The sequence below is a fragment of the Coloeus monedula genome, assembly GCF_965178545.1.
Source record: "Coloeus monedula genome assembly, chromosome: 17".
NCBI lineage: Eukaryota > Metazoa > Chordata > Aves > Passeriformes > Corvidae > Coloeus > Coloeus monedula.
The window spans coordinates 5756145-5779083 of NC_138797.1; the positions used below are offsets into that span (position 1 = coordinate 5756145).

The 22939-nt window shown below is 54.5% G+C and overlaps 2 protein-coding genes across 2 annotated transcripts; both read right to left on the bottom strand.

Annotated features, from left to right (window-relative positions):
- Positions 1-7693: 7693 nt before the first annotated feature.
- On the bottom strand, positions 7694-9312 carry LOC309579506 (P2Y purinoceptor 1-like; the record flags this gene model as incomplete). The annotated part of the gene is made up of 1 exon (XM_082292886.1): positions 7694-9312. The coding sequence occupies one exon, from the start codon at positions 9310-9312 to the stop codon at positions 8257-8259; it is 1056 nt and encodes a 351-aa protein (XP_082149012.1). The 3' UTR covers positions 7694-8256.
- Positions 9313-14444: 5132 nt separating this feature from the next.
- CCN5 (cellular communication network factor 5) lies at positions 14445-18860 on the bottom strand (the record flags this gene model as incomplete). Its single annotated transcript, XM_082293020.1, has 5 exons — positions 14445-14468; positions 14994-15187; positions 15386-15637; positions 16258-16474; positions 18801-18860. The coding sequence occupies 5 exons, from the start codon at positions 18858-18860 to the stop codon at positions 14445-14447; spliced, it is 747 nt and encodes a 248-aa protein (XP_082149146.1).
- Between the last annotated feature and the right edge of the window lie 4079 nt (positions 18861-22939).

Consider the following 22939-nt stretch of genomic DNA (forward strand, 5'->3'; position numbering starts at 1 on the left):
GAGCCTCGGATCTGTCCTTCGGCCATGCTCAGAGCTCCTGCAGGCTCAGGAACCTCATGGCTTTCTCTCGGCTCGGAGAATTCCCGCTGCCTCCCTCCTGGGCTCTTTGTAGCTCAGATGGCTGCAGGCAGTTTGCTCTGCATTGTGATCTGGAAGCTCAGCAAGGGAACTGATGAAGCATTGGATATAAACTGGTTGTAAACGCAGATTGCCTCTGCACAGTCTCCAATGGATGTGACTTCCAGGTTTCCAACTCCAGAGCAGGTGGACACAGTTCCATGTATGACTCTTCAACCACCTTGCCCAGTACCAGCCATGCTAAACCTCACCATGCCACCCCCTAAAACCCCAGAGCTCATCAGGAAGCCTTTCCCAACTACCCTTCCTGCCCAAAATGGGTCCTATGAGGGGACACACAGCCCCATCCTCCCAGCCCAGCAGCCTGATCTGCCAGTGGTTGTACACAAAGCAGACCTGGGCTGGAAATGCTGACAGTGGTCTTGACAGTTTATGGTCACAAACTCTATTTTCAGCCTAATAAGTTTTTTATATGCTTGGAAAGCTGTCAGCTGAACATCAGCCAGGCACAAAGTACCTGCCATAAAGCGCCTGGACCACAACCAAACAGGAGAGGTGCTGCTCTGCTTTAGCAAGTTCTTGGTCTTGGGCGCTTTAGTGGGTTCATTTATTTTGTTTGAGGATCTTGGCTTTAATTATAAAATAATAAGATAAAATCATAATGCCTCTACTTAAAAGCTTGTGGGAATATTTGCAGAGAGCCTGTTAAAGCTGTCAGCCAGCTTGGATTGGGTTTTGGAGGTGGGAGGCTCTGTGGTGCTGCTGCTGGTGCCAGGGTGGACTGGTTTCTGCCAGGAGACCCTGGATCCTAGTGATGAAGGAGAGAGACTTTGGGAGTGTGTCTGGAGAAGGGTCCCACTCTGGGCAAGGTGAATCTGGAGATGAGCTGCCACAACCACCACCACAGACTCAGCATAGGAACGTGGCCCCAGGGGGAGCAGGGCCTGATCCCAGGTGGCAGCAGCACGATGCTATAAATTACTGCCCTGCATTACAGTCTGTGGGACTGCCAGGAAGGTCAGGGGCGGTGGGTACAAAGGGTCTGGGAAGGAATTACAAGTATGTGAGGCTCTTTCAGAGGCTTCCCCGGTGACAGCTTCTCCCCTGTCCTACGAGGCAGCCCACGCCATGGTACCACTGCACTGCAGGGATTGGAAAGGTCCTGAACAGCTGCAGGGATCCTGTGGGACGCCCCAGGGGGAGGGATGGGCTCTGCCATGCTGTTTGCTGTCTGCCATGCGGTGAGCACCGGGTGGCCTCAGTGCCAAAGGCGTCTGCCCGCACGGTGGGTGCGTTAACCGGGTCCCCCGGATCCCATGGCACCTCCCTCCCCAAGGTGCCCCCACCGTGGGCTGGTGGGGCAGGAGGCAGTGCCTGTGCCTGCCTGGATGTGCTTCAGAGAGGAACGGAGGTGGGTCGTGCCCCATGGGCGAGCTGAGCCCCGCTCCGGGTGGGACAGGGCCGTGGGGCAGCCGGGCCGGTCACTGCCGCAGTCCCGTCTGCGGCCCCCGGCGCTCCGCTCCCGAGCAGGCGGTTTACAGCAAATGGCTCCTTTCGATGCTAAAAATAACCCGCTAGGAAGCAAATAGGCCCCAGGACTTCAACTGGAGTAAAGTGCATTTATTAGTAAAACTCAAGATGTCCTTTCCTGTTTTCCTCTGAAAACCCGGTGCTGAGAGGTTGATTGAGCTTCCCAGCCAGGCACCGACTTTTTTCGGTGCAGGGTTTGATTCCTCCAAGGTTCATTTTTCTTCCCCTGCCAGCAATGCTCCGTGGCTGGTCCCACACTCCACTGGCCAGAATGGCTCTGGGTTTGGGGCCACAAGCGATTTCCCAGCCAAGGGAGCTGTAAATGCCCCGTGAAAATTTTCCTGCTGCCCATGCCTGAGAGCACAGCAGGTTCCCAGTGGGGAATGAACGGAACAAAATGAAATATTTGTTTTCTCTTGCAGTGTAAGCACCGTATTAGGGACTTATTTCTTCCTCCACCTTAAACCTGCAGATTTTACTAAGTCTTGTTTATATACAAAGGGTTTCCGGTTGGTCCTCTCCAGGCTCTTCTCTGGAAGGACTAATTGGGGAGATAAGACACATCCTCTCCGAATTGCAAATGCAAAAATGTCCCTGTGTTTGCCTGGCCCAGCTGCTTGTCCCCTGCTCCCACCCTGGCCCTTTCTTTCCAGCCATGCTCAGGAGCTGTGTGGTGTCCCTGGGACACAGCAAATGGTGCCACAGGAATCACAGCTGTTCCAGGCGTTGGGACGCCAGATCTGCCATGAATCAGTTAGAGGGAATTAAATTAACAGTAGGCTTTTTTGGAGGCAGGCAGACCACCTGAGGTAAATGGAACAATAAACCAGAGGCTTCTCTGTGTTCTGAAATATTTAACTGACTTTTGGGTCCCGTTTGAGAGTCTCTTGAGGTGGGAGCTGAGGCGCTGAGCAGTGACAGGAGGTGATGCTCTAGGTATGCCCTGGGCATCTCCACACAGGATCAGGCACAGACTCAGAGCATGGCCATTTTGGGGTTTCTGGCTTGCGACCCACGTGTGAACAGCCCCCTTTATGGAGGCAGATAAGAACTCCCCCCAGGCTGGGACTGGTACATGCTGGTGTGGCTGCAAGTCCAGCACTCATCCCCGTGCTGTGCCTTTGGGAGAGGATGTGTCCCGTACTCCCAGGTTGAGTCTGCTGTTTATCCATGGGCCACCCTCTGCTTCTCCATGCCCCACTGGAAAGGAAAATAATATTTCAGCTCGCTCACTGTGCCCCTTGTGCAGCTGGTGTCTGCCCTGGGGCACCCTGCCTGAGCTTGTCCCACATCCCAGCTCAGTGCAGTGGGATAGTGGCTACAGGGCTGGTTCTGTTGTTTCAGCTTTGCACACAGAAAAATTCTTTCCTCCAACAGCCCTGAGGAAGATGCAGCATCTCATGATGGGTATTGCAGACCTGCTGGGCTCTTGGACAACCCCAGGCTCCCGGATGAGTTGCATCCCAAGGGAACTGCATCCCCATCTCCTCTAGGCTCTCAGCATGGCACTGTGTGACCAGCGCTATGTGCTTTCAAAGGGGGATTTTTGCCTTCAAACCAAGTACACTTCATTCAGTGAGAAGGGATCTTGGTGTCCCCATCAGTGAACCTACCCCTGAGCTCTCCTCCATGCCAGCAGCTTCCCATTGCCATGGGACTGTCTCCCCACTGCCTGGCCTGGAGACACAGAGGTGCCGCAGGGTGGGCTCTGCTGGTAAGACCAGACTGGGAGCTGTGGTGGGTTTGGCACACTTTTGGTGTTCCTTACTCTCCCACAAGTCAAGCCATTGTTGAAAGAACACATGACTCTTTAAAATGTATTCTAGATCAGCAAAAGGGAGCAACACCTCTGCATCCGAGCAAAGGCTGCCAGGACAGAGTTAATCTGTCTCCTGTCCTTGGATGTCCTCAGCACAGCATGGAAGCAGCCTCTCCAAGGACGAGTTGTGGTGCCTCTGGGAAGCCTGGGAGCTCTCTGATGCTTCTTAGGGTAAACTTTTTGCCCATAAGCCCAAACAAGCAGAAGAATTTCACTCTGGCTGGGCTGTGTGTTGGCACGAAGGGCTCTTCAGGGAGCCAGACTGGACCTGAATGTCTCCTGTTCATGACAGAGTGGAGGTGTTGGGCAAAATTCAAATGATAGCTTCCTCCCAGGGTGCTGAGGAGGCAGCACCAGGCCGCGGTGCACTGAGCAGCTCCCGGGGCTTTCTCACTGCCCTGCTCCTGTGCTGGCTATCCGGGGCAAGGAGGGCTTGCTGCGGGGGGATATTTAGAGGAATGGGGTAAAAAATGGCACAACTCCTTTAAGCCCGGAGGGCTCGGCGAGTCCTCCAGGACAAATCTGTGCCCGCAGGGTGCAGCCGCAGTCGCTCTGTAGCGCACATACAAATGCGCGTCGGGGCTGGGAGCGGCGCAGCGCCGCGGCCGGGAGCTGGCCGAGCCTTCCTCGGCTCACACGCTCCCCAGGTCCCAGGCTGCACGGCATCACCTATTTATAACTGCATGCGCGGCAGGAGTAGTATTAGACTGATGGCTTCACACAGGCACGCTAAGTGTTGTTCTATTTGTGTCACTTGCTCTTCTGCACAAGCTGTTGGTCTCTCGGATGCCAGAACGCTCCACGTAGTATAGACGAAGACTCAGATTTTTCTCTTTTATTACAATTTTCACCAACAGCACCCCAGTGGCAGGTTTATTTACCATTTTTCCCAGTTCACCTGGATAATTGCATCTACTCTTCCCTCCCAGTCTGATCAATATCCTTGGTAAATAGGATAACCTGTCAGGTCTGTTGTCACTGCAGCCAAAGGTACTTTAGCAATGAAATTGTTTTGCTGAATAAATAAATGCCTCTCACAGAATCTGAGGATGCTGTGACCTTTCATTAGTGACCTGAGTGACTCATCCCTTTTTGTGTGCACACTGCAGCCTCCCACCACGCTGCAAAAGATGCTCCACAAAGTCCTAGTGCTGGGTGCCTGGAGCAATGGGGAGCCAAGGCCTGCAGGAGCCTCCTGCTCTCACTGCTTCTCCTCCAGCTTCACACATGGTCTTCACACCTCGCCTGGGCCTGAGGGCCCTCATGTTATGGCCATGGGGTCCCCAACAGGGACCTGTGCACCATCTCAGTCCCACAGTGATGTCCCCGGCACTCCCAGCCCTTGTGTGCAGCAGCTCCGGCTCTCCTGGGCTGTGGAAGTCTCTGACACAAAGGCACGAGCCCATGTTCTCAGCACAGGGCAGCCAACCCACACTCATTTAGCAATCAGGGCTCCACTGGCCATACCAACACCCCTGAACTGAGTCAGAGCCAGATTTTAGCTAACGTGAGCAAAATGGAATAAAGAATTAATCAGAGTTGAGTTCTGTGCATTTAGATGTTGCTGATAGCAATATTTTCCTCTTGTAGAGTGTTTTGCATGCCAAGAAAAACAGTTCTGCATTCTGGAGGAAGAAAGTGGTTGTACATCTGTGCATCTGTATGTGTGCCTGTTATTTCTGCCTGACTGGCTTCCCTGGGCTGTCAGCTCAAAAGTTCTCTGTAACATAACAAATCTTGACTGTGTTTGCAACATACCCTCAACCAAGAGTGGTTTATTTAATGAAGCAAGAAATGCTGCCAAATTTCCAGGCTTGATCCTGATCCCATTAGTGTCAAGAGGAGAATTTCCACCATGTTTGATTTATTGGTTGGCTCTAATCTGGGTAAAGGAGTTAAAAATCTGCTTTTGCAGACGAGATCATTGCTCCATGCTGCTGTACCGGAGAGGCTGTGGGAAAAGCACAGAGTGCAGGTGGGATTCCTCTCACCTGCTTTTAGACATCTTCAAAGTCTGGCAACAGAAAGCCAAGTGAGGGAAAGAGGAATGCTCAGCTCATCATAAGCCAGGAGCCCAAAAGGGGTGAAGATTCAGGAGGTAACCATGGCACAGCTTCTCCAGTGCCACTGGCCCCCTCCTGCCAGCAGCATATGCTTGTGTGTGGCCCTGCCAATTCCTGGCAGAGTGCTGGGAGAAGGGGAGGGGGGATGATGACAGCTCCTCCTCCTTTCCTGCCCGTTTACCCACTCCCAAAAGTTCTTCCTGTGCCACAAGTGGGAACTGGGACAGACTGGGAGCTGCCCATGCTGGTTGCTCCAGGGACAGTCCCACACTCTGGTCCCATCCCAGGGGATAAAGAGCCCTGGGAGGTTTTGAGGGGTGAGCAGTGCCCACACATTTTGAGCAGGATCCCTGCAGTGACCACACACCTCCATGTCCTGCAGAGAGCAGTGGCTGCTCATTGGGAGGGAAGGAGCCTCCCTGGCAGTGAGGAAGGAGGGATGGAGGAGGGAAGGCGGGAGGAAGGAGGGCTGTTTTGTTGCCCCACCACCAGCTGTGAAGAGGCTCATGTGCCAGTGGCTGAGCCTTAATTATACACACACACCTAATAAAGGGAAAGAGCTCATTCTCCTCAGTTCACAGTGGGAAGCAGCGCTGTCTGAGAATCAAGGGGAGTGTGAAGCTATAGATTAACAAAAGAATTAAAAATTCCACCCCAAATATCTGAGATGTCAGCCCAACACACAGATCCTTACTGGCTTTTGCTGATTTGATAGATACAGGACACAGAAAAATGTGCAGATTTATGTCTGCAACTGTCCCTGGGGCTCAGAGATGCTTCTCAGGACACAGATCTTTAAATCATTGTTAACAGTGATGGGAGGGGGCACTGGAGAAGACAAGAAGATGTATCTGGGCACAAAGATGCAGGGGGTGAGAGCAGAGTTTGCTGGCACCTCCTACGCAGTGCTTTCTCCCTAGCATGCGGTGATGCTTTACTTCAATCAATCATGCCCAAAGTGGGTGCAGTGACAGGGTGTCACAGCTCCCATGGGCTGCAGGAGCCAAAGCTGGTTCTGTGGGGAGCTGTAGCATCTTAGATAGGATCCATGTGTGAAGATGGAAGAGCTGGACAGCTTTCAGAGGCATGGGTGTTTTTTGAGGAAAGGAGAAGAGTTCAGAGCTCTGGAGAAGCCCAGATCTGGAGCATGTGTGCAAGGAGAAGGGACCAGATGTGACCCTAATGTCTCAACCTTCCTACTACAGAGAGAGATCTCATTGGTGAATTTAAGCTTTATCTTCAGGTTTCCTCTGGCTGAGGTGGGAGCTGGATGTTGCTGGACCCCTGACCGGCGCTGAGCAGACTCTTCAGTGTGTGCCTGTCACAGATCACTCTTCACTGGCTGCCTGCAGTCTCCCAGCACTTCCCTGTCTGCAGAACACTGGGAAGATCATCACCACTCCCTGAGCAGGCAGGCCCCTGCTCCAACCCGCAGGCCAGCTGGCTCCCAGGTTCCCATAAAGCTTTAAAAGAAGGCAGACAACTCACAACTGAAAGCATGAGGTGTTTATTTGCACTTCAGATATATTAACAGCGCTGAAAGCCAGGCGTGCTCCCTCCGCTGCCCAGCTAAGGTGGGTCTGTGCAAGGAACAGCTGACAGAGACAAATGTCAGGAAAAGAGCACAATGTCCATCCCTGGGCCAGTGCTTTCCCAGAAAGGGCTGATTTTAACTCACAGGCCACTTCCTTCAGCTGGGCTGCAAAAGCTGCTGTTGCTGCAAATCACATTACTGAATTGAAATGTTCGAGCTGTTTGTGTGGGTAACACAAAGATCAAAAACCAAAATACTGCTTGGGAGCCTCTGCTCAAAGCAGAGATCTGTCACCCCTGGTGATGACAGACAGCTGCCCTCATCATCACATCCTGCTTTCACAAGCCTTCAAGCCAGTGCTGTTTCTCTTTTACTTTTTGCATATCTAATTTAACAAGTCAAATCAAATGCCCTCACAAGGCTGGATGCAAGATGCAAGCACCCACCTGAAGATTTGCAAACTCTCTTGGCATATGCCCCCCAAAAGCAGGAGTTCAGGCTACTGCAGTCATTCACCTTCCAAAATAAAACCCCAACCATTAGCCTCCAAAAACTTTACAATGCCCATTTGTTAGTTTTGCTAAGTGCTCTTCCAAAAGAGAGGGAGTAATGCCAAAAATGTCTTTTCCTTCTGCAGAGGAGGTGGGCAATAGAGGATCCCACACGTCTTGAAACAGCACAGTCACCCAGGAACTGGCACAGCTTAGTCATGTACTTAAAACCTGATTTTTTAATGAAAATTTCCATTGCCAAAGCACTTCCCCCCTGCAAAAATTCACCCTCTTAGCTGTCCTGCAATGCAGGATCTCTCCTTAGGTGAAAGATGCCTCAAACCCATGTGCACTAGGGTAGAGAGGATGCAGTGGAGGGACAAGGGGTCAGTCCCTCCCATCCCTCAGTCACAGAGGAGCTGGGAAGCAAGGGGATGTTAATCAGCTCAGACTGCTGCATGAGAGGCTGGAGGGAAATACTTTGTACTGGAGCAAACCTGATGCTCACCTCTTTCCATCTCCAGGCACACTGTAGGCAAAATGGTTGGGTTGGGCAGCTTTGCTTGTAAAGTCTGGTCCCAGTTTTCTCTCTGATGCTGGCAGTCCTGTCTATCCCTTGTGTGGATGGAGCCCGTGATGCTGCTGTCACCATCTCTGCAAAGCAGGTGCCAAGGCGGGGGGCTGCACCCAGGGAAGGGCCAAGCACAAGCTGGCATGGCAGAAGCAGGGGTATCGGGTACTTCAGAGCTTGTCAGAAGCCTCCCCCTTACAAAGAATGGTGCTCCTCTTCTTCTCAGATGCCTGGTAAGAGGTTTTGCTCTGGAAGGGTGGCCTCAGACACTGTCTGGCGCTTTGGTGGATGGTTCTCATCCGTGACCTCCAGTCTTTGCTAGTAATCACGTAGAGCAGGGGGTTGAGAGCACTGTTGAGGCTGGCCAGGCCCCGAGTCACCTGGTAGGAAATGTAGACGTCCTTTAGAGCCTGTGTGCAGGACCCTTGCAGTTTCCAGCGACGAAACAACAAGTTGAGGTTCCTGAAGATGTGGTAGGGGAGGAAGCAGATGGAAAAGAGAACCATCACAAGAATCACCAGTCCGATGCTCTTCCTCCTGAGGCTGGGGTCCACGCTGTCATTCCTGCAGAGCACAAACACCACGTGGCAGTAGCACCCGATGATGATGAGGAACGGGATGATGAACCCAGTCACGGTGACAGCAAAGGTGTAGGGCAGGTAAACATCCAGGTGCTCATCTCCTGTCGTGTCATGGCAGCGCGTCCCGCTGTGATCCATCTTGCTGAAGGCAAGATCAGGAGCTATCTGGGCAATGACCCACACCCAGACCACCACGCTGAGCCACACTGAAGAGGCTGCACCCTGGCACCTGCCCCGTGCCTTCAGCGGGTGCACGATGCCCAGGTAGCGGTGGATGCTGATGCAGGTGAGGAAGCCGATGCTGGCATAGAGATTGAGGTGGAAGAGGCTGCGGGTGAGGCGGCACCAGGCCTGCCCGAAGAGCCACCTTCTGCCTCGCAGGTAGTAGCTGACGAGGAAGGGCAGTGTGCTGACGTAGAGCAGGTCAGCCAGCCCCAGGTTGCCCACCAGCAGGCTGAGGGGCTGGCGGGCGGTCTCCCGGGGCCCTGTGAAGAGGTGCCACAGCCCCAGCCCGTTCCCCAGCAGCCCCAGGGGGATCACGGTCAGGTACACGGAGGGCAGGATGCGCTGGGCGAAGGCGGAATCCACGGGGCAAGGAGCCCCACTGCCATTGCCGGGCCACGTGGAGACAGCCTCCGTAGCCATGGGGCGCCGCGGCGGCCCTGCCCGGGGTGGCAGCGGGTGGCGGCTGGTGGCAGTGCCCGGAGGCGCCGGTGCCAGCCTCTGGCACGGGCTGCGGCTCCCCTCACCTCTCCGCTCCTGCTGAGCCCGGCCTGGGACTGCAGGGCGCTGGACTTTCCCCGGGGCACGGGTAGGATGTGCCGAAGACAGCCCCGGCGGGGCGGCTTCCGCCACTCCCTCGGCGCCTCCCCCCAGCCCACTCGGGACACCCTGAGCCGGGCACCGGGGACACGCAGCCCCTCGGCTATTTTGGGTGCTGGGACTGCCTGGAGGGAGCAGGAGGCAGGGAGGGGCGGAGGGGCTCTGCCGCGGAGCGGCTGGGAGATGTCTGAGGAGCGGAGCCAAAGCTTTCAGCCCGTTTCGGTTCTGTCCCACTTGCGGTGAGGGGAAACCTTCCAGTTTTCCAGACCTGGAAGCCTGCACCCCATGAGCCGCCCTCACTGCTACTCCTGACAGCCCTTCTCCTGGCTCCAACGCCTAGAAATACCGGGAGCAGAGGTAAGGAGGAGACTGGCAGTGTTCCATGGGGCTCGCGCTGCCATCCCCGGTGCCGCAGGCAGTGCCAGCAGGCAGAGATGTGCCAGGCTGCCTGGCCCCAGCACAGGCAAAGCGAGCCCTGCTCAAGAGCTGCCCCCTCCCTACAGCTGCTCCTGCTGCCTACTTCTCTCTCCCTCCCCAAACACAAAAACCCTGTCCCCCTTCCTCCTTCGAGCGGTTCAGATCCGTGCAGGGAGGACGTGAGAGGGGCTACCCCCTTCCTTTTCTGTCACAGGGACCGTGAGGCAGAAGACACTCAGATACTGTGAAATTGGGGCAAGAGCTAAAACCAGCGACCCCAAAGCAGACCTCGAGGAAGGGCAGCCCCGACTGCATTGCTGAGCAGCTGCTGCAGCATAAACGGGGCCAGAAATCGCTTGCATCTGCAGTCGCGGGAGTTAACAGGGAAGCAATCAGCAGGGAGAATGTTTACCCTGATAAGCCATAGGAAAACGACCTTGGGAAAACGACTTGAGATGAAAGGCAAAGCTCTGGAAGGGCCACGGCCGCCTGCTTTCCGGGAATTGAATCCGGGCAGGAGATGGGAGGAGGCTGATATCTCAGCAGCCAGTGTGGAGGAGGAGGAGGAGGGAGGGTGAGTCCTGCCCAGCCATCCCGACCGCACATCCTTGGGAGCAGCTGAACATCTCCGCTGGACCACGCTCAGGCACGGCAGTTCGGGGACACGGTGGGGAAGCCCAGGATGCCAATGGAGCGGCGGTGGCCGCATGTTGAGAGTACCAGTGTGTTTGTTGACTTCAAAAAGTGCTTGCTAGAGCAGATAAGCGATGGGGAAACGTTGTGTGTTATTTCCTGCCTTTGTAATAAAATCTCACCACCATGGGTATGCCGGAGAGGTGAAGTGTAGGTGTTTCCATGTGGTGAGGATATGGCTTTTCTGAAGTTTGCAGAGGCTCTGGTGGGTCTGTGCTCCTGGAGTGACAACAGCAGAGGAGGGGGTCCATGGGGGTGCACTGCTTAGGAAAGTGATTCTCTATCCTGCCCTGCTTCTGTCCCCTTCACCTCTGTGCACTTAAGCTGCTCCTGCAGCTGGGCTTGGGGTAGCACTTGCAGAGCAACTTTATGGAGGTGTGGAAAGGCAGGGAGAGGAGAGGAACAGACTGGGAGCAGTTCCCTTTGTCCCAGAGCATCAGCCTTCGGGGAAACTGAGGCAGAGACAACAGCTGGCTGGGAGGACTTCTGTGATCATGGGAAGGGTCGTGAGCTGCTCCCAGCAGTGAAGGCAAAGCTTTTCCTGTCCCCAGAATGAAAGCTTGGAGCTGGTGCCTCCTGCCAGGGGAAGAGAGGAGCACTGCCCATGAATGGCTGCAGCCCCGTGCCCTCCACATCTCCTGCTCCCTGGACCCGTTGGAGGCACAATCACAGAGCTTTTCTCTTGTGTGTTTTAGGTGTTCACTTGACCCACGGTTTCACTCGCAGTACAGGTGCTACTGCCAGCTCTGCCCAAACATTCTGCATGAGGACGCTCCCCTCTGGCTCCTGGCTCTGGCAGGGAACAGCAGTTCTGATGCCAGGATGAGCACACAGGGCCAAGACAGCTCCTACAAACACATAACCTGAATCATGTGTTTCCAGGAAAAATAAAAAACCCATTTGATCTACTTTATTTTTTTTCATTGAGCACTGCATTCCTGTGCTCAGTTTCTGAAAATATTTTGCTTTAATAAGGGCCTCATCCAGCCCTCTCTCACCCAACTCCACGCATTTAAAAATCGTCAATCATGAGAATGGCTTGGAAAAGACATTCTGATGGCATGCTGTTTACTCATCCAGCAGGACAGTCTTCTCTCAGCTGCTGCGTGTGCTTGCACAGAAATGAGCTGTGATCTGCTGCTCATCACTGGCTTAGGAACGTGGTTGGCAGATCTCAGACTGTGTGCAGATGTGGCCTTGTGCCTTGAGGACAGGAGTGAATTTTCTTTTAGTTTGGGGATTTTTATCTTTACACGTTACCTGTGGATGGGGTGGAATATTTCTCTGTTGCTCCACATGAGCAGGCAAAGCCAGGACCCTGCGTCAGAGCCTCAAATAACCATGTTTCCAGGGTAGCAGGGCTTTAGAGGGAACGGCAAATATTGTGAGACTGGCAATCAAATTGCAAGAGTTGATTTCCCTGTATTCATAGGGAAAAATAACTCTGATTTATTTGGAATCATTATTTCATTATTTAGATGTTTGCTGCTTAGTGAATCAGGGAGACATTCTGCAGGGGAAAAAAAAAGATAATTATAGCAGAGGTGTGTTGAGTCATTTGTTTGAGATGAGAATTGCAGGTTGCTGCCTAAAAAGTGACCTTCTGATTTTTACCATCACCCAGAGGTGGCTAGGCAGGATCTGGGAGTGTGTGACAGCCCTGGCAGCTCACCCGGCCTTGGTGGCTGAGTCCCAACATGCTTGAACAAGAACTGGCTTAAAACCAGGATTTTCAGTACCCACAACATGTTTTATCTGTGTCAGTCGAGGAATGTAGTGGTTTTGGAGTCTAGATGAGCTTTAGGTCACCACTTGTTTGGCATGGCCACTAGAGAGCTAAAAAAGTCAACCAAAGCTGTTCATTCTGCAATTTGCTGCCTGCTGGAGGTTCACCATGTGCCCTGTATCAAACAGAATTAATGATTTGCATTCAGGCCGAGTACCAGATGATTGCAGTAAATAATTCTCTTTGTAGGCAATGTTTTACTGCAAGAGCAGTGAGGTTTCTTTTTTTTCTTATATATATTTTTTTTCACCCGAGAGGTGACTGAACAGCATCCTTGACTTTCATTTTATTTTCATAATAATATGAATTATTATCAGGGCCTGACAGAGTGGGTGAGTTGCCTTGGCCCTGCTGCCTTTTCTGCTGCTGCTGGGGAGGCTTTTCCTTGGGCTGGAGAGGGGAGCTCCCTCTGCCAGTCAGCCTTTTGCCCCTTCACGCTGCCCTGGGTCAGGAGGACAGTCAGCTGGTGATGATGGTTGCATCATTCTGGAGAAACCCCAGTCCAGGCGAACTGGAGGAAGTGTGGAATGAGGGATGAGTTACAGGGGAGTTTGGGCTTTGATTTTTGGGAAGCTGAGAAGAGGCATGGCCTGGGCTGTGCCTGTGGCTGCAGACCCCGCAGCAGTGCAGCCAGTGCCATGCCCTGCCCTGCACATCCCAACACTGGAGACCTGGCCAGGGCTGGTGCCATCAGCAGAGCTTATGGCTGGGTAAAAGTGAAGGGTTGAACCCAGGATGTAATAAAATGTGTTCAGTGCTTTGATTCACTTTTTTTTTTTTTTTCTTTTTCCTTGTCTTACTCTAAGCAGCCTGAACTGAGGTACCTCCAAGCTGCCCCACCCTATGCCAGGACTTTACTGCACCCACCTGAGCAGCCGGGCTGGGCCCACCCTGCACAGACAAGCTCCACACCTGGATGAGCACATCTTTATTTTTAGTTTCAGAAATACGCATCTAAAAAGTCCATTTCTCATCTGGACGCGTCACCCAAACCGCTGCTCCTTCCAGCTGCCCTTCCCGTGGTGGGACGCGCGTTCCCTCTGCACATCTGTGCGAGGCCATTAGAGGGCATTTGGGCTTCATTTTCCACCACCCAGAAGGACTTTCACTGGGAAAAAGTACAGCCACAGCAGCCGAGCAGCTCTCCTGCGCCGACTCCTGCATGGCTGGAGCAGCTCCAGCCCGTCGGGAGACGGCCCCGACTCATCTTTGCGATTTGTTTTCCCTTTTTCCTGCTTTTCCCTTAGCTCCGGCTCGCAGGGAATGTGCTTGGATGGCAGGCGGTATGTCTGGTGCTGCGGAGCGGAGTCTCCGGTGTCTGAGCTCCTCGCTGGCCGAAGCCCTGCCAAACCACCAGCGCTTGGGAGAGGAGGAGGCCAGGCAGAGCGGGAAGGCTCGTGTTTATTCTGGAGGGATGAGGGGAAGGTGAATTAGAGCTGCCACCAGGAGGACCCTGCCCGTGCCCGGGAAGGCGGCTGCTGGGTTGCGGGGTGGGTACCATGGGATGGCTGAGCCCCTGCATGGTCGAGCAGCTCAGCCTGGTGTGGCAGTGACTTGTGGGGTGGAGCTTGATGACCTGTTCCCTCCCTGGGGGGGCGAGGGCGTGAGGGTTCCCTCCAGGGATTTTGGCTTCCAGGTGCTGGAGATGGTCTCTCTTGATGGCCCTGCAAAGCAGAGCTGCATGATGTGGTGGAAAAGCAGCATTATCTCTTCAGAAGCTCCACTGATCCAGGAAGGACCAATTCCTGGTTTCTTGGGTGGGTTTATGCTTGGAGCAGGATTTCCCCGTTTCCCATTTCATTCAGCCTAAGAAGCTCAGGGATGCTGCCCAGTAACCCCACCTGGGGCAGTGGGGTGTGCAGAGGAGGCAGGTGATGGGTGACACGGGGATCTTGTTCTCTCTTTCCAGCCTCCTTTGCAGCCAAAGTTCATCATTTCTTCTCTATTTTCCCAATGGAAACATCCTCCATCTTCACCGTAACCACAGTGCCATGGGTTCGTGCCAGACTCTTTGCCGGGATGAGGCGTTGGCTCAAGGGTGAATCCGGGGTGGGCACAGCTACAAACGACCTCCTCTTCCCCTCTGGAAATGCAGAATGGAGACCGATGGGAGATGGAGTGGGGTGGTGGTGTGTCCCTGGCAGCTGCGGAGCGGGGGCAAGTGGCGGTGCCGGGGGAAAAAAGTGGGCAGAAACCACTGCATGCCAGCAAGGCAGATTTGCACCGTGCCCACGCTGGGCCTGTGCCAGGCTAATAAAGGGGTGGCAGAACCACCTCCCGGGTGTGCCCAGGGAGCCAGGCAGGAGCTGCAAATCCATCTCTGGCCATAGGGGCAGGCCGAGCTCACCTGTGTGGGATCCACAGTGCTCCTGGATTCAGACCTCCAGAAACCCCAAAATTCAGGTCTGCACCTGCCATCGGCTGTTTTCCAAGCAAAGTTTCAGGAGATGGTTTATGTGTCCCTGAGGCACGGTCAGCTCACAGCTGAGGAGGGCTGATGGGGTGCCCACAGGTAAGCGGGAATCCCTTGGCTCTTGTTGGTTGGCACTTCCCCTTGTCAGTCAAAGGTGTTGCCCAGAGGCAGCAGCTCCACCCAGCCCTCACTCACCGCCGGGAACGCTGCCGGCAGGGCCGGGCAGGGTCTGACCATGCAGAGCCGCCTCTGTGTCTCCAGCCGGCAGTAGCGGTTCTGGTTGGACACGCGGGTGGCAAAGCCCACGCCGCAGGTGGCCGAGCAGGCGCTCCACTCCGTGCCCCACTCCTGGCAGGGGAATCGCAGCAGTGGGGACACTGCCCCGGGGGCTGCAAGAAAGGAGATGGGAGGGGAAAAGGGTGGTTGGAGCCAGGTGCTGTGCAGATGCCCTGTGGTGCTGCAGGCATAGCCCTGCGTGGCAGCGAACCGTGAGGTGTCTCCTGCTGATGTTTCACAGCCTGGGGTGAAGGGGCCATCCCCAGAGACCTGCGTGGGCATCCCCTCCCTGGAGTTGCCCTGCATCTTACCTGCCCTGGCATCCCGGAGGAGGTGCTGGTCCTGGGCTTCACAGATCCACTCAGGGCAGCACTTCCCTGAGATCTCCACGCGCCGGGGGTAGGGGCAGTCCGGGGTGGGCAGCCGGACATCCTCCTGGCAGAGTGGGATGCAGTTGAAGCCCCCGTCCAAGCACTGGCATTGGATTTTGCAGCTGGGCTGGAAAATCTCCCCCTCTCGATAGACTCGGCCGTTCACCTCGCAGCCCTCCTCATCGTCTTCAACTGCAAGTGACAGCCGGGGAGCCCGTCAGGGACAGAGTGACACAGAGATGGGGATGGCAGGGGCACTGCTGGGGGTGGCTGCGGGGCTGACACAAAGGGGCTGAAGTGGGGGGACCACAGAAGTGACTGAGAGGTGCGCAGGGCAGACGTGGGTGTGCAGCAGCATGTTCATCACCCAGCCTCCTCCCCTCCCCTGCCTTCTCTCCTCATCTCTGAGGTTTTTCAAAGCAACAGCTCACAAGCTGTGAGAAGCTCCCTGCCCGTTGGCTCTGACCCTGCCTTCAGGCTTTCCAGGCTAGGAGAAGTTTCTCTGAGATTTCTTTGCTGGACCCCCAGGCTCCAGACCTGGACTGGGTGACTGCAGCATCCCTGGGACCCCCCTGTCCGTTCTCACTGAAGCCACCCTGAATCCTCTGTCAGAAAGCAGCACAAGAGCTGGCAGGAGATGGGGCACAGCCCCATGGCCAAGCTGTGTGCATCATCCTCAGGAAAGCTGCTTTCCTAGCCTTAACCACTCCCCGGGTAGTGCTGTGGGATGCCTGTAGCCAAGTCAGGTCATGGCTGGAGCTGGGCTGGAGTGTGGGGGGATCCCCGGGGAAAATGGGCACCCCTGTGCTCACAGTTGCAGGTGGCTCCTGTCCCTGCAGATGCTGAGCTGTAGTCACAGACGAGGCCCTGGCTCTGGTCACAGACGTGCAGAAAGTCGCAGGGCTCTCCCAGGCGCCGGGCACAGATCTTGCAGCAGCCACAGCCATCCAGGACCAGGGGGGACCCGCGGGGGCAGCGGGGTGGCACCCAGGGGCAGTAGCATGGTCTCCGGCACAGCTGGGCACAAACCTGTGGAGGCAAAGCTGAATCCATGCAGGTGGTTTTTGGCTAACAGCTGCTTTGTCACTGGGACAGACAGGTAACCTTGGCTCAGTCATGGGGGCAGATTTTTGGTGGAGGGAGGCTCTGCAAATCCATGGGAATATGTCGAAGCAGCCTGGAAAGCTACTGTCCCCTTTGAAGGGCACCTGTGGAAAACCACGGAGAATCAAGGATGCTCAGATGCTCAGCACTCTGCAAGATGGAGATGTTAATGTACCACTGCTCTGAACACACAGGAGGAGGATGGAGCTACAAGGTGAACATCCCAGGTGGTTATTTAATGAGGTCAGCAGCCCCAGGCAGCCCAGTGGGAGGGAGGAAGGGAGGGAGGGAAAGCAGCCCACCCCCATGCCTGCCTCCAAGGCAGCAGGCTGTACCCAGCTGGAGAGGTGGCTTTGCAGGGACTGAATCCACGTGGTGAGTGCACAGCACCTCACTCCTAATGGTCTTAACAGTTCTCATTCATGCCAAGAAACAAGACATTGCATCAGCAGTGGGGATCTGAAGCCAGGCAGACCTCACTGCATTCCTCACTGGTCCAGCTGCATCCTCTGCTTGTCCCTGGCTGCAGCATCCTCACCTGGCGTGGCCCACTGGGTGAGGAGCCCAGAGATAGGCAGGTTTTCAAGGACTTTTCCCTCGTGGCTAGACTGAGTAACCACTTTGACAGGGCTGTGCACTGCGGTCCTTTGCCTGCTCAGCCAATTGCCTGCCAGGGCTGTGCCCATGGGACTTCACCTGGGCAGGTGGATGTTTGTACCCTCGGCTCATCCTGCTTGCACAACCACCCTGGCACCAACAGCTTTTTTAGGCAGCGTTTGAGCTCCAATCATGTCAGGTCTGACAGAGCTGTTGCATGTAGAGCCTGAAGCCACGAGAGTTGGCTCTGCAATTTGGAAGCGAATCTTTTACCAGTATTGGCCTGACAGTGCATGTGAGCCCCCAGCAGCCACGCTGCTCAACACCATGCACATGCTGCTGGATGCAGGGCCAGCATGTGCAGCACAGCAAGCATGCAACCAAAACATTCATCCCTGCCCTGGTCCAGGTACTGGTGTGACTGCTGAGTCTGCCAGGAGAGTGATGGGTTCAGCCAGGCCGTGTAGGTTTTAGATACCATTTTTCTTTTCCTTTCAGTTTCTCCCAGTGGCATCAGGTCTGACATGATGAGTGAGACAGAGAGGGTAGCTACTGGTGCACTATCTGTTCCCCACTTGCAGCAGTTCAGATGCTTTTCATGGGGCTGTAGAAGTGTCAGTGCCAGTAATTGGAGTTAAAATATATCCAAAATGGATTGGGTAATCTGGGTCTTGTTCTAGTTCTGTCAGTGAGCAGCATTATTAATGTGACAGAAACCAGAGAGAAACTTGTGGCAGGGACCAAGGGGCTGGCTGTGGTGGCCAGGTTTGGGCTGGCAGCACAATGGTCCTTGGTGATCCTCCAGGCACTCGTGAGCACCTAGGGCAAGAATCATTGCTCTGTTACATCTTACCCAGGCAGCCAAGGGCATTTTTCATCTTTCAGGAGGTTGCTGTTACAAATTGATGTTTTAGAAAGATTAGCCAAGCCATAAATCCATCTCCCCCTGCTCCTTGTAATTTACTTGTCTTTAGATGACAATGTGGCTCCTGTCAGAGACCTGAACTTTCTGGGGAGAGAGTCAAACAGGCACCACGTTGCCACGACATCCCTGCTTGGGGATTCAAGCAGCAATTAGAACTTGGAGCTGAGATGCCCCAAACTTTTCAACATTCCTGTTCTCTGCACAGGCAAATATTTTCACACAGAGTCCAAGAGAAAGAAAAAAAAATCGCTACAGCAACCCAAATCCCATCGGAGGCACTGGCTTGGCGTGAGCATTCCGAGAAGTGGGGAGAGCTGAGTAATGCCAGGTCTGGTGCTCGTGGCTTGGCCTCTGCCTCGGGAGCCTGGGCGGGGATGGAGGAGCCTGGAGGAGCCGCTACCGCCCAGCTGCTGCTCGCTGGCTCGCGGGGACCGAACGTAGCCCAGCCCGGGGAGCTGCAGGGACGGCGAGCAAACAGTGCATTGCTGGCATTCCTGTGTGCCCCAGGGACTCGCACAGCGGAGCCTTGGGCCCAGGAACGCTCAGACCCTGCTGCTTCATCTCAAACACCTCTCCCAAGCATAGCTCTGCCCCCTGCATCAACACAGCCTGGCTGCCGGCCGGCGAGAGCCGCGGGGCTTGTGGTGACACCCCAGTCCCCCTGCACCTCACTTTGCCAGAACCGGGTGCTTCATGGCTAAAGCTGCCCCAGTGCCCCATCTCCCTTACCTTGGAGAGAACGCAGAGGAGAGAGAGGAAGAGGAGCTGCTTCTCCAGCTGGAGCCTCATGGTGCTCTCCCCTCTGCCACTTCAGCACATCACCCCCCAGGCAGTTTGGAGGCAGTGGTGTGTTCGCAGGTTTGAAAGCCCAGAGTAGGTCCTGCTGGTGTTTATACTCTCCCTGCTCTGATGTCACTCACAGGCTCCAATATAAACATGAGTAGGTTTGGACAAGCCTCAAGATTTTCTTTTTTTTTTCCTTTCTTTTTTTTTCCAGCCCACATTCCAGCTGCCATTTCCACTCTCCTCAAGGTGAGAATATGTGTCTGCCGAGAAGGAGGGCAGGGAAGGGATGCTGTGCTGTCCCTGGGGAGCAGGGGAGAGAGGCTGGGGAACCAGGCTGGTGGGGTGACCCAGCTCCCTTCTCCTAGCCTGGCAGAGAAGGTTCATGCCCCATCCTACTGATCAAGGTCTGTCCAGGTAGAGCTGGTATCTTCCTCCTGAGGTTTGAAGGGATTGACAGGACTGTCCCTGCTGCTGTGGGACAATGCCATGACCAGGCAGGAACAGGGTACCCACCCCTATATTCAGTGCTGCACCCAGTGCATGGCAGGCTGTGGAAGAGGGGTGTGTCACCCAAAGGAGCTGGAAATGGCTTTGCTGTGGTGGTGCTGCTGCTGCTGCCACATCATCTCCATCCTGAGAGGGACTATGGCCACCTGGGGAGGCTGTTGGGGTGGGGTGGCTGGGTGCACACTGTGTTGCATTGTCCTGGGTATGTAATGCAGAGAAGGCTGCAGTCTGACCCTGCTGATTTTAAGCCTTGTAAATGCAACTTCAGCCCCTGAAGTATTATGACGATCTTAATCAATTGTGAGAATTATAAATCCAAGTCTGGGGAAGAGAAGCAGGTGCTCAGCAGTTGCCTCCCAACGCTTTCTCAGTCTGTCTTGTGCAAGCTTTTCTCTTGTCCCCTGTGATCGAGGGTGTGAGGCTGGCTCTTAGACAAACCTAAGCACCTCAAGACCTCCACTAGACAGAGCCACTTCTCCATATTCCCATTCCCCAGATCTTATCACAAGATGTGAGAGGAGATGTGGTGAGCCCAGAGCTCAAAGGAAAGGCCTGAGCATAAGGATGCAGGTTGTCCTGCAGCTCTCCCTGGCTCCTCTCCTGCACCCTTGCCCTTTGCCTGTGTTCTGGGGGCCAGGACTACTGCTCCTGTGCTGGCCCAAGGGATGGATCCTGGTGGCTGTGCACAGGACTCTCTGTATCACTCAGGCATGATGAGAACTGCTGCTGGATATCAGGTATGTGTTGGCAAACACACAGGAGATGCTGAGTGCTATAAGCAGATCACCAAAACCAGGCAACCAAGAGTGATGCCCCATCTCTCCCTCCAGGATTTATTCTGTCTGTTTTGCCTTTGTGAAGCAGGTTCTCAGTCACCTGAGCAGCAATCCTGACCTCAGCTCCACGCTTGCCAGAGCCTGGAAGCCAGGGCATGGAGCAGGGAGGGCACAGCCCAGCAGGGAGGAGCACAGCCTGATCTCTCACATTACCACCCCAAATCTCCGCTCTGGCTTTGCTTCATTAGCTGCAATCAGGCTGCTAACGAGGTCATGGCAGCTTGTTCGAATACCAGGCCACTTTCCAAAGGCTGCTGTCACTTATCCCAGTGCCGGAGCCTCTGCTCTGCATGTTGGAGCCCCAGCTTCGTGCATCACCCAAGCCGTGCCTGGAGATCCAGGGGTCTGCTCTGGCAGCCCTGCCTGTGGCAGAGGAGGCATGAGGATGGCACATTGCTCTGAACTTACGGGCAGGGAGGTTCAGGACCCACTGACAGGTGCTCACAAGCCGAGGGTTTGATACCTAAGGCTGGAGACACCTCTCATGCTCCACTTTCTTCACCAGAGCCAGTGCCCCCACACTGGCCACGGCTCAGCCAAACATCCTGGGAGTGTCTTGGGAGAGCCAAAGTGCTGATCCAGCCTTGCCACAGGAGGACAGTTCAATTAATTACTCCAGGCTTGTGTTCATTAGGGACTCCTGATTAATGGCCATGAGTTCATTTCCCAGTTAGAAATCAAGTGACAGTGCTCATAACAGAAATAAAAACCTCTCATTTCCCACAATGAATGACCCTTGGAGCAGCCGACAGACCTGTGTGTGAGGTCTCAGGAGGCAGCAGGGCACCTCTAGGAGAGGCTGAGGCTCAGGGCTGCCCAGGAAAGCTCACTGGACATCAAATCCTTGTCACCTGATGTGTCCTGGGTACAGGGTCATCTCCCTTCTTTACCCTCTCCTCACCTCTGAACAAGAGGGGGCCTTGCTTCCCCCACACCTGCTGTCATTGGGATTTAGATGCAGGAAGGTGACATCACTGCGATGGTTTGCCATCACCAGGAAGCTGTCAGAGCTCAGGCAGTGACAGAGAGCCCGAGTCAAGCCTGACTCAAATCAACACCCCGGAGTCAAGCAGCCAGGTGGGGCCAAACCCAGCATCCCATGCCTGGCAAGCTGCCCACACTTCCGATGCCTTTGGCAATCCTCACCGGTACCTTGCTGCGTTTTGGAAGCGCCCAGTGGAGCCATCTGGAGGGGTAGCCACAAAATCTCCCATGATTTGCTTTCCCAAAGAGGATTCTCCATGGGTGACATGGGCTTGAGCTTCCCTTCTCCCATCTCTCCAGGTCCCACCTGCCTGCCCAGGTCGCTGTGCTGGGGCTGCAGGGGCTGCAGGCAGAGCCTGGCACAGGGAATCAGCACCTGCACCAGTTTTGATGTGCAAAGTTGCACCAGATCAGCACATTAGCAGTTCAGGTTATAAATACTCAGTTATAGCCCTTCCCCTCTGGAGTATGTACCCCATATGTGTTCTGTACCATACGTGTGATTTCAGAGCTAGTAATTAAGTCCATATGTCTCACTCCACAGTTTCCATGGCATTATTGTCAGATTTTTGGGGGGGTCGTAATTTTTTTTTTTTTTTTTTTGTGGTCAGTTGTGCAAGAAAATAGTTGATACAGGGATCTGAATACATTTCCTTTGAGTTAGCCGCTGGCAAGCGCTGCTGTTTCTATAGAAATGAAGGAACTGCCCCAGTGAATTTACATTTCAGAGCGCTGAGTTTTTAATGTGTTTGCTGTTCTAACGTGCCATAGTGAATAACACAGAAAAGCTCTCATTTGCACACCCTGCTCAGCTGAAATTGCATCCATCTGGGATGGGTATTGAGCATGTTATCCCTTCATGCCTTTCCTTTGCTGGAGACTCCCCTTCTTTATGTCATGTGTTAAACACTCTCCCTAGAGCTGGGGGAAGTCAGAGCGGGATCTGGATGTCCAACTCTGGCAGGGAGCACTGAGGCTGTCCTGGGTCCTGGCTGTGAAAACATGGGTCTAGGGTGAGCCCAGCCTCACACCTTAGTGGGGAGAACATTCCCTGGGCACTCCTGGCTCAAATCCCTACTGCAGAGGAGCAGGGCTGCCCATGGAGGGTGGACAGCACTGGTGGGAAAGCTGGACATACATCCAGCTTGGAAAAACCAAGAGCCATGAGCTGAAATGGAGATGCCTCAGGTCTCTTTCAGTTGTTGAACACTTTGGGGTGGCTGCTGGATGTTTTTCATGAGACTTCTGGAAAACACCATGGCTTTGGGAAATTTTGAAATATCTCTGCTTTTGGCAGGATGGGAGAGTTGTTTCCTACCCAGAATGAATCTGGCTCCAGTTTCAAATAGCAAGAGCCGAGAGAGGTGGTGATGGCTATTTCCATCCCTGTCTGGTCATTTTTATTCCCTCTGGGTCTCACACCTTAACTGGACAGCGGAGCCAGGCTGAGAGGACTGGCCACCCCAAGGGACAAGGGATGGGCCAGGCAGTCTTTTACCTTGAGGTCACTGCTTCCACCCCAGACCCGGGATGCAGGGACTGAAAGTATTTACCAGCTGGTGCCTGGCCAAGTGACTTGTGAGAAAAGAATTCAGGGCTGCCGTCCAGCTTCTGATGGTCAGGCAACTGCATCAGGAACCTTGGCTACATCTGGGACCAGCTGACCCCTCCAAACTCCCAGCCACGGTGGCAAGGCCCAGCAAGGCAGCAGCTGGGCATCGCCCCTGCCAAAGGAGAGACAGGAACGATGCCTGG